Source organism: Rhinolophus hipposideros (assembly GCF_964194185.1).
Source record: "Rhinolophus hipposideros genome assembly, chromosome: 10".
In the NCBI taxonomy this organism is placed as follows: Eukaryota; Metazoa; Chordata; class Mammalia; order Chiroptera; family Rhinolophidae; genus Rhinolophus; species Rhinolophus hipposideros.
The window spans coordinates 86,540,188-86,553,553 of NC_138056.1; the positions used below are offsets into that span (position 1 = coordinate 86,540,188).

Genomic DNA, 13,366 nt, shown 5'->3' on the forward strand with positions numbered 1-13,366 from the left:
ATGAGTAATGCTTTGATGTGATGGCTGTAATATCACTAGGTGATAGGACTTTTTTTTAGCTCCTTTATAATAATATGGGATCACCGTGGTATATGTCATTGACCGAAACATCATTATACAGTGTGTGACTGTAATATGATATATTTAATCAGTTCTCTGTTATTGGACAGTTGTGTATGTTTCTAGCTTTTCTTCTATTGTATTGAAATTCTTGACTGTAATATTGAGATATATTTATTGATGCTTCAAAAAGAACTCATTCTTTTTCTTTTTCTAAGAAAAAGAAAAAAATATAATGTGTGTATATGCCAACTTGCATCAACTTTTATTTGGAACTTCGTAGTTGCACATGTAATTCCTGCCCTATTTCTGTTTTTGTTTGTTTGTTGTTGTTTAACCTCACTATTGTTAGTTGGAACTGCTTTAAAATTTCTTAAATTTCATTGTTAATTTTTCCCTATAAGGATACATTCATTTCTTCTTAGCTTTTCAAAGTTCTTGTCTCCCAAACATGTATATCTTCCCTCAAAGTCACCATATAATTGAAAATTTGTGACAATAAATGGAGAACTTATAATTAAGAATTGAGGTTGTTTTTCCTTTTGTTCTTCGTTGCTCTGGGGCTGGTTTTATATCTTGAGCCAAATGGTTTGACTGATCTTTTGTTTCCTTAGCCCTGGTCCTCTTTGCTCAGGAACTGGAATAGTCTTGCTGTAACTCATCCTGGTTACATGGCTTTCCTGACGTATGATGAAGTAAAAGCTCGGCTCCAGAAATTCATTCACAAACCTGGCAGGTCAGTGCCATGAATCAAAGAGATTTGTTCTCCTGAATTTTATTCTTTTGTGACCTTTGTTAGAATAGAGGAAATGTGATCTTTTATTAGTTCCCCAGTGGCCACGTTTCTGCAGTAGGATTAATGCCTGTTTATCAGAGGGATTGACTTGTTCAGATCCTATGATTTGATAAATGCTTTCAAGTCCCTTAAGAATTGGGCTTACGTGTCTTGCTTTTTGGTGTGGAGTCATTGAAGAATTTATTATTGGTGATCCTTCTGATTTTTGTTTGTCTTGCATTCTACCCTAATATGAATGTATGTACTAAAAATTTTGTTTATCTCTGTTCTTAGTTATATTTTCCGGCTGAGCTGTACGCGTCTGGGTCAGTGGGCTATTGGGTACGTCACGGCTGATGGGAACATTCTCCAGACAATCCCTCACAATAAACCTCTCTTCCAAGCACTGATTGATGGCTTCAGGGAAGGCTTGTGAGTACCTACTGTTCCCATCTGCTTGAGTCCGGGAACGTAGGGGCATAAAACTTCATCATTTATGACTTTATTTCAGGGTTCTTCTACAGAGTAGGAGTCAGGAAACATGTTAACAGGTTATATTGTTTTGATCTTCAAGGTCTGTAGGACATCTGTGTTTATTTAAAAGGGATTCCGTGGTTGAAGTTACTTTTTTCTACTGCTTCAGGTATTACCATGGGTAATCATTGTCTTTCTCGTTTTCCAAATGTTAACGTATTTTCAAGTCTATATTAGATTTAAAATTATACCGATTAGAAAATGTTGCCGGTTATTTAACTAGCCAGCCTTAGTGTTTAGATGTTTGCTCCTTATGATGTCCTGCATCCTGACTTCAGTTTGGTTCAGTAGCATTTCTTCAGGCTTTGGACTTTTGTAATCTATGCTAATGGTTATGACTAGGTTCTTTTTTATTCCAGAATTACTATTCCTTTGGGAATTCAAATTGATTATCATTTGGTAAGCACTAAAAGTACTAACAGTTAACTAGGTATCAGAAAACTACTTGGTTTTAGGTGATTAGGAAAATCCTTTTCCATTATGTATCATTTTCGATGATAGTCCTGGAGCTGAAAGGGTGCTTGCTGAAACGTGAGAGCAGTTTGATGCTGGAGCTTCCTGGTAATCTCAGTGGCTTAATTTGCTTCTTGGTACATTTCTTTTAAATTGGTGTCTTTCAGTGTTAAATCTATAAACTGGGGTATTTCACATCTTTGGTCAAAAGCAAATGCAGTTTAAGAATTTATGCTTTGTGGCCCTCCATCGGTTAAAATAAGGGTTGGCAAACTGGACCATACACTCGTTGTTTTGATACAGCCCGTGTCTGAGATAGTTCTTCCTTTTTGTTAAAAAACAAAACAAAACAAAACAAAAAACAACCAAAGAAGAATATGTGACACAGACTTATGTAGCTTACAAAACCTGAAATATTTACTCTCCGACCCTTTACAGAAAAAGTTTGTCAACCCCTTGATTAAAAGATAGAGTCTGTAGCATGGTGCCCTGGAAAAAAGAACATCAGTGTTTGGAGAATAGCTTCTTGGAACTGTTCTGTGTTATTTATCTTTTTAAAGATTATTTATTGGTAAGATTTATCTTTGCCCTTTTGCAGATTTGCCCTTTTACAATGAGGGAATGCCCAGATATTATTTGTCTATGTTAGCAAACAGTAATAAATTGGCTTCTTTAAAATCCCAAGGTTGGTTACTCTTTCTACAGCTATTTGTTTCCTGATGGACGGAATCAGAATCCAGACCTGACAGGCTTATGTGAGCCAACTCCTCAAGACCACATTAAAGTGACCCAGGTGAGTTTTGTTTTATACCATAACCATATCACAAGCTTGTGTACATACTTAATAGAACTGACAGTAGAATTGTATGAAGTAATTGGAACACTTAAATGTTAAATCGTTGACTAGATTAGTGAATTTATGTGTGTGTGGTTTCTCTGTAAACCACGTAGCTTAACAAAGGACTAAGATTTGGTGATTTCTGTTTTATGGGAGAACATTGACCACTATTGTGAAACTTTTTTTTTTTTAACTTTTATTTATTTCCAGCGTGTTTTTCCAGGACCCATAAGTTCCAAGTTAAGTAATTGTTTCAATCTAGTTGTAGAGGACGCAGCTCACAGTGGCCCCTGTGGGGATGGAACCGGCAACCTTGTTGTTAAGAGCACTGCGCTCTAACCAACTGAGCTAACTGGCTGTCCCCGTTATGAAACTTTTATATAAGCAAAATTTATATAGAAAATAACAGTCTTTAATTTTTCGTTTTTTAGCATTTATGGTTGTTCAACACATATCTGAAATAGGCTGAGTAACCTCTTAATTCTTTTTTAAATCAAAGGAACAATATGAGTTATACTGTGAGATGGGCTCCACGTTCCAACTGTGTAAAATATGTGCTGAAAATGACAAGGATGTGAAGATTGAGCCCTGTGGACACCTCATGTGCACATCGTGTCTTACGTCCTGGCAGGTACGGATCCTAGTCGTGCGCTTTCTCAGCTGTGGGATCCTAATCACTGAAGAATTGGGGATTCCATATACCCTTTACATATAGAAAGAATGGCCTAGTTTGCGGGGTATGTTTTAAATTTTGGATTTTTTTTTCCGTCTTTAGGAAATGTATTTTCTGATGGATGAATATTTTAAGTACTTTCAGGTGTGTCTGTTACCATCTTCTGTTTCCTCTGCAGGAATCAGAAGGCCAGGGTTGTCCTTTCTGCCGATGTGAAATTAAAGGTACTGAGCCCATTGTGGTAGATCCATTTGATCCGAGAGGAAGTGGCAGTCTATTGAGGCAAGGAGCAGAGGGATCTCCTTCCCCAAATTATGATGATGATGATGATGAACGAGCTGATGATTCTCTCTTCATGATGAAGGAATTAGCTGGGGCCAAGGTAAGACTGTAATTTAAGCGACTTTGGCAAAGTCCATTATGAGTTGTGTTCTAGAGCTATAGAGCACTTAATGACATCCAAACTACAAGGAGTAATAATAGCTAATATTTATTGAGCATTTACTATATGAGAGATACCATACTAAGCTCTTTTCTTCTTTTAACCCATATAACCCTATGAATAGGTTCTAGTATTATTCTCATTTAACAGATGAAGAAACTGAGGCACAGAGAGGTTAAGGAATTTGCTGAAGATCACACAGCTAGTAAGGTGAACCAATCAGAATCTGTGGCCAGGCATTTCTCCTTCAAGGCCCATGCTCTTACTGTCTATATCCTAAAACTGGGCTTTACTCTTATCGCTTCGAAAAAATGAAAGGGAATTAAAGAATTGGACCCTGTTTTGCTACTGAGACTAGAATATGTTGTTCTTGTGTTTTTTCTAATGGAGTCTGGGCATTAGAAAGTTAGGTTTGGTGGAGAGAAAGGAGACACTCTTAATAATCAAATAAATGACAACAGAAGTGATTGGAGGGTCATAGGAAGTACCGTGTAGAAACTAAACAAACTAGAAAGGCCCTAGTAAAAATAGGAGAGATAAAGGCTAAGAAAGGATGTGATCAAATTCCACTACATCATATAGGGTAAAATAGGGATTTATTCTCTAAATCTTAAAAGTAAGGCAGTCCATGAAGATTTTAGTAAATATAGGACAAACAAAAGGTTCTAATATGCTGCAGATTCTCTAGTTTAGAATCTTACAAATTCATGGTGTACCTTTCCTTGGTATAAATGAAGCTTTCTTTTATATCAGCACCTGCCTGGCACATACTATGTTTCCCCGAAAATAAGACCCAGTCGGACCATCAGTTATAATGCGTCTTTTGGAGCAAAAATTAATATAAGAACCAGTAAGACTGGGTATAACATAATATAATATATAATATAATACCGGGTCTTATTTTAATTTTTGCTCCAAAAGATGCATTAGAGCTGATGGTCTGGTTAGGTCTTATTTTCAGGAAAACACGGTAGTAGATGCTCAATAAACATTGAAAGAATGAATTTTATCTCTTAAATGATTATATCCAGTATATCTCCTCCTTTGTGTCTCAATGTCACGGCCTTATTTCAGGCTCGCTTCATCATCTGTTCTGTCTGCTACCAGAGTCATTGATCTACAAAACAAACCTGACCACCTCATTCCTTTGCTTCACACCCTTTGATGACTCTTATCACTTAATAGGTTAAATCCACTCTCCTTTCCAGGCACTTTGCACTGATAATCCTTTCTACTTTATCATTTGTGGTCAAGCAAGGCTGAACCACTAAAAGCTTCTCTATGCTTTTGTCTTGGTAGTTTCTATGTAATTTAGCTGTTTTCATTTTCTAGGAAACCTTTCTAGACTGTACCCTGCTTTCCCCACCCCAAGTCATATGTATTTACATACATATAATCTAGGTTTGGCCAGGTGTTTCTGAGATGCTGTGAATACGTTTGCTGTAGAATTTATCTCTTTGTAATAATTTACTAAATGTATTTCCTATTATATTTTAAGTTCTACCGTGTTTCCCTGAAAATAAGACCTAGCCGGACAGTCAGCTCTAATGCGTCTTTTGGAGCAAAACTTAATAAAAGACCGGGTAATATAATATAAATGTTATATATTTATAATATAATATAATAATTTATATATAAATATAAATATAATATAATATAAATATTACATAATATATAACATATGTAATACTGGGTCTTATTTTACTGTAAGACTGGGTCTTTTATTAAGTTTTACTCCAAAAGACGCATTAAAGCTGATTGTCCAGCTAGGTCGTATTTTCAGGGAAACATGGTAGAAGGAAAGACCCATGTTTCATTTGTAATCTGCTACTCAAAATTGAGCATATAGCAGTTACTTTGAATGTTTGGCTGGGAACTGAAAACACTTCAAAGCAGGAATTGATCAATTTATCTATGCTATATCAGTAATGGATAGTTGAAGAAACCATTTGGTACATTTTTGTTTTTTGAAGTTGACAGTAGTCTTGGGCTTTTTAAATAGGTTCTTGGGTTCCTTTTTAAGAGATTTGTTTGATCTCTGTAGCAGTTTTATGTTTTTGCATAGATTGCTCTCTGTGTACTCATGAAAACTTACTGGTAACTCCTGGAATATTAAGGAAGCTGAATCATAAGATAAAGAAGTGATGCTTCATATATGTGTTTATTTGAAATTTAAATACCCCTTTTTCTTCATGAATTTTTATAGGTAGTAATAGTACTCATTGTGGTGAAACAGGCACTCACAATCAGTGGGTACAAATTCAACTTTTTTGGAGGACAATTTGAAATCTGTCAAAATATATAACATTCACAGTTTGAATTATTAGTAGTACCATTTCTAGGAATTTATCGTAAAGAAATACTCAGACAAGTGTATAAAGCTATAGATGTACTTATTCTTATAGCGTTATTTGTAATAATAAGAAATTAGAAACAACGTACATGTCCACATGTGTTAATATTCAGTTGTTGCCACAAAAAATTACCACAAATTTAGCAGCTTAAAACAACATATGAGGTGTGACAATTAAGTTCACGAACTCATCGTAGGAAAAGTGCTACATACCTCATTGCTAAATATCATTATGGTCACCTTCAGAGTACTCCCCTTCGGAAGCTGTGCACCAACGCCAGTGCCTAGTCCATACTTCAAAGCAATTTTCGAACTTTTTCTGGAATGGCCATCAGAGTTGTCATCATGTTACCTTTGATGTCCTGAATGTCATCAAAATGTCTTCCTTTCAATTTTTCCTTTATCATCAGGTAATGAAAGAAGTCACTGGGGGCCAGATCAGGTGAGTAGGGAGGGTGTTCCAGTACAGTTATTTGTTTACTGGCTAAAAACTCCCTCTCAGACAGTGCTGTGTGAGCTGGTGCATTGTCATGATCCAAGAGCCATGAGTTGTTGGCAAAAAGTTCAAATTTCATATAACTTTTTCATGCAGTCTTTTCAGCACTTCCAAATAGTAAACTTGGTAAACTGTCCAGATGGTACAAATTCATAATGAATAATCCCTCTCATATCATAAAAGGTTAGCAGCATCATTTGACTCTTGATTTGGGCTCACGGAACTTTTTTAGTTGTGGAGAATTTGCTGACTTCCATTGCGCACTGTGACGCTTTGTTTCAGGGTCGTAGAGATACAACCATGTTTCATCACCAGTGATGGCACGGCCCAAAACATAGTCTTGCCTCTCCAAAAGGTCTTGGCTAACTTCGACTCTCCTTTGCTTTTGTTTATCAGTGAACTCCTTCGGGACCATTTTTGCACATACCTTTCTCATGCCAAGATTTTCAGTTAAGATTTTCCTAACTGTTTATCGATGTTTACTTGGTCTGCTATGATTCTCAAAGTCAGCCGACGATTTTGTCGCACAGTTCGATGAATTTTTGCAATGCTTTCATCAGTTCTGCTCTTTACTGGCCGCCTTGACCTGTCTTCATCCATGACATATTCTCTCCCTTCAGAAATGCTTTTAATCCATTCGTATACAACTGTTTTCTTCATGGCATTATCCCCATAAACTTGGACTGATATGTCCCTGATATCACTGCCACTCTTGCCAAGTTTCACAAGAAATTTAATGTTTTTCGTTGCTCTAATTCAAGCTTAGACAGTCTTGTGACGACACACAAAAAACACACAATAATGAACGCCACTCAGCAAGACTCCACCACACGTCGACACGAACACAACTGTGAGACACTTATATACCAAGATTATGAAAGCTTACCGAGCTGTTTGTACAGTGCTGCCAGTGTAAGAGTACGGTGGCAAGTTCACGAACTTAATGGTCAAATCTCATATTCTTCTATAATTCTGTAGGTCAGAATTCCAACACACGTCCCATCAGGCTAAAATCAGGGTATCATTAGGCTGGTATTCCTTTCTGGAAGCTCTAGAGGAGAATCTGTTTCCTTGCTTATTTGGGTTTGGCAGAATTTCGTTCCTTGCCAGGATTAAGATCCCTATTTCCTTGCTGGTTCTCAGCTGACAGTATTCCCAGCTTCCCAGTATTCCTAGGGGCCAACCTCATTCTTTGGCTCTGGGACTCCTTTAATCTTATCTCTCTGAGGTTCTCTGGTTTTCAGGACTCATGTGATTAGATTGGGTCCACCCCTGATAATCCAGGATAATTCCCCTACCTCAAGATCATACACATCCTTAATCACATTAGCAAAATTCCTTTTGCTAGATAAGGCAACACATTCACAGATTCTGGGGGGACAGGGAATGATTATTCTTATTACAGTCTAATGGAATGCTCTGCAGAATGAGTTCAGTTTACATATACTTAAGTAGAAAGCTATCTAATGTATATCAAGTTTAAGAAACAACTGTATATTATGTATAGTATCACCTTATTTCTGTAAAAAAATTTGGTTGTAAGAAATTTTTTAAAACATGCATAGGGAAAAAAATTGGAAGACTCCACAGCAAATTACTATTATTTCTGATGATACAAGTTCAGAGGACTTTAATTTTATAGAATATATGAATTGTTTTTTGCACATGTTACTTTTACAAAGCTTTTATTGTGCTACGTAAGTAGCTCTGTGTTGAATGCTATATGGAATAAGAAACCTAAGACAAAGTCCCACAAGAAGCTAGTAGTTTTATTTGGGAAGAGAATATATATGTAGGTGAAACACTAACACGAGGCAGACAGTATATATTGTTCTCAGTTGTTCGGTACACACTCTTAAGTCCTATAGGACTTTAGAGGAAAGAAGGAAATAAACACTTTTTTCCAAAGCTGATAAATATGAATGATATTAAATTTACTCACTTAAATGAAAGTGATAAATGTACACTATAAAAATTCAAGTAGAGAAAAAATACCTTCATGTATTATATTGTCATTTTGCTATTTGGGAATTTAGTCTCTTAATGGACATTTATATTGTTTCTATGCTTATACATATTGGTATTATTTTGTATGTCTAACTGTAGGGTAAATTTCTAGCAGTGTAATTTCCGGATAAAAGATTCTTTTATGGAAAAATTTAAACTCTGATAGCGCACAAGGATATAATTAGGGGAGGGGCACATGGACATTTCACAACGACAGTGGTATTTCACTTTTTAGCTGAATGGTAGGTACTTGGTGGCTGTTTTGTTTTATTTTGTGTATCTTACAGTTTGTATAAGGTATAAATAAAATATTTGAGTAAAAATATTTAATTTTTGATAGGTTTTTAAAAAAATGTTTCATTTTTCAATTACGCTTGACATAAAATATTATAGTAGTTTCAGGTGTACAATGTAGTGATTAGACATTTACAAAGTGTGATAAAAAAATATGGGAATATTTAAATTAAAAAATGTATTACAGTAAAAGACACATTGCGGGCCGGCCCGGTGGCTCAGGTGGTTGGAGCTCCATGCTCCTAACTCCGAAGGCTGCCGGTTCGATTCCCACATGGGCTAGTGGGCTCTCAACCACAAGGTTGCCAGTTAAACTTTTCGAATCCCGCAAGGGATGGTGGGCTTGGCCCTCTGCAACTAAGATTGAACACGGAACCTTGAGCTGAGCTGCCTCCCGGATGGCTCAGTTGGTTGGAGCACATCCTCTCAACCACAAGGTTGCCAGTGCGATTCCTCGAGTCCCGCAAGGGATGATGCGCAGTGCCCCCTGCAACTAGCAACGGCAACTGGACCTGGAGCTGAGCTGCGCCCTCCACAACTAAGACTGAAAGGACAACAAGTTGAAGCTGAACGGCACCCTCCACAACTGAGATTGAAAGGACAACAACTTTACTTGGAAAAAAAAAAGTCCTGGAAATACACACTGTACCCCAATAAAGTCCTGTTCCCCTTCCCCAATAAAAAATCATTAAAAAAAAAAAAGACACATTGCTCTTTATCCCCCTCAAAATACTCTCTCTCGCTTCAAACACTCTTATCCCATCGTTCTTGCCACTTTCTGAAGCAGTTCTGGAAGTCCTCTTGAGTGTCTTTAGTTGTGCTGTTGTGGCTGCCTCGATGTCCTGAATCAATTTAAAATATTTATTTTTCATGGTCATTTGACTTTGGGGAAGAGCCAGAAGTCACATGGTGCTAGATCCAGTGAATAAAGTGGATGAGGACACACCTTAATGTTTTGATTTGATAGAAATTGCCGTACCAGAAGCAATGTGTGACATGGAACGTTGTCATGATGGAGGATGAAGTGAAGACACTCACTAACGAAGACTTCCAGAACTGCTTCAGAAAGTGGCAAGAATGATGGGATAAGCGTGTTTGAAGTGAGGAGTATTTTAAAGAGGATTAATGGCAACGTATCTGTTACTGTAATACATTTTTTAAATTTAAACAAATATTTTTTGATTGCACCTGTATATAACTTATAAAATAATCACCCCAATAAATCTAGTACCCATCTGACACCATACAGGTAATGCAGTATTATTGACTGTATTCCCTATGCTGTACTTTACATCCCCATTACTATTTTGTAGCTACCAATTTGTACCTCTTAATCCCTTCTCCATTTACAATTGGCAACCATCAAAATATTCTCTGTTATCTATGAGTTTGTTTCTGTTTTGTTTATTTTGTTTTTTAGATTCTACATATAAGTGAAATAGTACGATATTTGTCTTTCTCTGACTTATTTTACTCACCATAATACCTTCTGAGTCCATCCATGTTGTTGCAGATGGCAAGATTTCATTCTTTTTTATGGCTGAGTAATGCTCCATTGTATCTATGTACCACTTCTTTATCCATTCATCTGTTGATGGACACTTACACTCCTCCATATCTTGGCTATTGTAAATAATGTTGCAATGAACATATGGATGCATATATGCCTTTGAAGTAGTGTTTTGGGTTTCTTTGGATAAATACCCAGAAGCGGGATTACTGGGTTCTTCTTTGTCTCTTCTTTGCCTTTGTTTTAAAGTCTGATTTGTCTGATATAAGTATTGCTACGCCAGATTTTTGTTTATTTGTTTCCATTTTTATGAAGTATCCTTTTAATCCCTTTTAGTCTGTGTGTGTCTTTTGATCTGAAGTGAATCTCTTATACGCAGCATATGTATTTTCTGTTTCCCCCCCCTTCTTCCACCTCCCACCCCCCCACTCCAGTTCAAGCCGTTGTTTCTCAGTCTAGTTGTGTAGGACACAACTCTCCTTGGCTCATGCTGGTATTATGGGCTTTGTGCTCCCCCCAGCTGAGGCAGTTGGTCGACCGGTCGCCAGTTGTTGGTTGGCCGCTTAGGCAGCTCTCACCGGCTGCTGGCTGCTCACAATGGCTGCCAACTACTCACGCTAGCCACTGGCCTCTCATGTTGGTCACTGGCTGCTCCTGGCAGCACATGGTAGCCCACAGGCAGCAGACAGCATCCTGTGGCAGCTCACAGTAACCCATACCAACCTCCCGCTGCTCACAGCAGCCCAGCTCCAGGGAGAGCTGTTGTTCACAATCTTAGCTGTAGAGCAGCTCACTGGCCCATGTGGGAATCGAACCAGCAACCCTGTTGTTAAGAGCTCGCGCTCTAACCGAGTCATCTGGCCGCCCCTTGATTCTTTAATATTAGTTATCTGTTCACTTCAGGTATTGTAGGAAAAGATTTAGGTGCCTTATTATCTCCCTCCTTCCTACTCCATATCTTCCCACCATATTTAGCTGAACGTTTTTTGGCTAAATCCAAACATATATTCAGTGTTTAAATGATTTTGCTCCCTAGTGTGCCAAGTAATATAATAACTATAATATAATTTTCTTTTGCTTTTCCTGGGATAATCACTTTATTTTTATTTCCTTAGTTTTCAGTTTGTACCTGTCACTACCAAGTCCTACCTTATTGTCAAACATCCTCTCAATGTAATTATTTATGAAGTAAATCCTATTAATACAGAATAATAAATATTATTCTGGGGTGCTGCATTCCCCATCACCCCTTGCCATCATCATGGGACTTCATTACCTCCCCTGTGTGTTGGAGTGCCTATTTCTTGGCTCTCATGTTTTCCTTCTTTTGATTGACTTTCTTATTTGGTGGGATATGTCCTCGGAATAGCTTTCTGTGAAAAGGTGAGAGATAATTTTTTGAGATGTTTGATACCTTAAAATGCCTTTAAATCAACCCTCAAACTCTGGCTAGTTATAGAATTCTAGGTTGAAAATAATTCAACTCAAAATTGTTATGGCTTCAATTCACTTGACTTCTACTTTCTGGTGTAATTTTGCTCTTTGGTGCCCTCTTTCCTTCCATCCCCAGAAACTTATAGGATATTTTCCTTATCCTTGATTCCTTGAAAATTTAAGGATGTGGTTTTTTGTGTTTTTTTTAAAACTTTATGTATTTATGTATTTATTTATTTATTTTTAAGGAGGGCGCAGCTCTCAGTGGCCTATGTGGGGATCTAACCTGCAACCTTGGTGTTGTCAGCACCACGCTGTAAACAACTGAACTAACCTGCCCCCCCCAAGGATGTGTTTTGTTTTTTTATTTGTTATGGGTTTATTTTCCTTCATTGAGCTAACTATGCAGTGAACCCCTTATATGTGGATATTTATATTCCTTAAGTCTTGGAAATGTCATATAATTTCTTCTCCATTTGTCTTTTCCTCCTTTTCTGGAACTTTATTATATGTTAAGATAAAAGAACATTGCAGGGATTGGTTGTGATATGGTGGCATGAATTAAGGAATATGATTAGCTTAACCTTCTGCACTTTAGGAATGAGAGAGATGGATGCTGGGAAGGATCAAACTAGGCAGAGAGGGCCTTTCAATTGGGAAACAACTTGAACAAAAGCAGAAGAGTCGGAAATTGCAGAGTAGAGAGTTGTGAGGAGGTGAGAGTTACTGATGGATGGTTTTTGAGCTAGTGAGTATTTAAGGATGGTTTAGCTGGTAATGGTGAGCAAAAGGATTTGGTGAGATATAAACTAGAAGTTGGGAGACACCCGAAGGCGTTTCTAATAAATTCGGTCCAAGGTTGGTAAGTCGAATGAAAAGGAAGTTATAGATATGAGATTCTTTTATGGAAAAATTGACAGGATACAGTGACTGACTGGTTAGAAATTGATGAAGTGAGAATTAGCTTGATTAATAACTTTTCACTTCCTTAACCCTTGTGGTGTTTAGCTGCTCATATGGTGGTATTCATGTTCTGTTGACATAGAGCCCATTTTCTTGCATGAGTAAAAGCAAGTACCATGTTTCCCCGAAAATAAGACCTAGCCAGACAATCAACTCTAATGTGTCTTTTGGAGCAAAAATTAATATAAGACCCGGTCTTATATTATACCCTGTATCATACCTGGTATTGTGTTATGCCTGGTATTATACCCCGTCTTACAGTAAAATACAAAGTATCATTTTGTATGAATTACTGTATATCTGTTGACAGTACTTGTACAAGCGTATCAGCTATTCATCACCCGCTATAGGCAGGGAAATGGGAAAGGTTAAATACATGTATTGTTTTTTCTAATTTGGTACCTCATTGTTTAGAACATAAGTTGACAAAAAATATTCATCCCTTTTAATAACTGAATTGAAATAACTTATTTCTTCAGCAGGACTCAGTGTGTTTTTTAGTGATGTTGTTGATCGTTTTCCTCTTAAAAATCT

The 13,366-nt window shown here is 37.1% G+C and overlaps 1 protein-coding gene across 1 annotated transcript in view; it reads left to right on the plus strand.

Moving 5' to 3' along the window:
• The window catches only part of CBL (Cbl proto-oncogene), an 87,524-nt gene that overhangs the window by 56,559 nt on the left and 17,599 nt on the right, over nucleotides 1–13,366 (plus strand). The window contains exons 5-9 of the mRNA XM_081064715.1: nucleotides 675–796; nucleotides 1,130–1,267; nucleotides 2,528–2,615; nucleotides 3,160–3,291; nucleotides 3,512–3,715. Of these exons, the coding sequence (XP_080920841.1) occupies nucleotides 675–796; nucleotides 1,130–1,267; nucleotides 2,528–2,615; nucleotides 3,160–3,291; nucleotides 3,512–3,715 (684 nt within the window). The remainder of the gene's footprint in view (nucleotides 1–674; nucleotides 797–1,129; nucleotides 1,268–2,527; nucleotides 2,616–3,159; nucleotides 3,292–3,511; nucleotides 3,716–13,366) is intronic.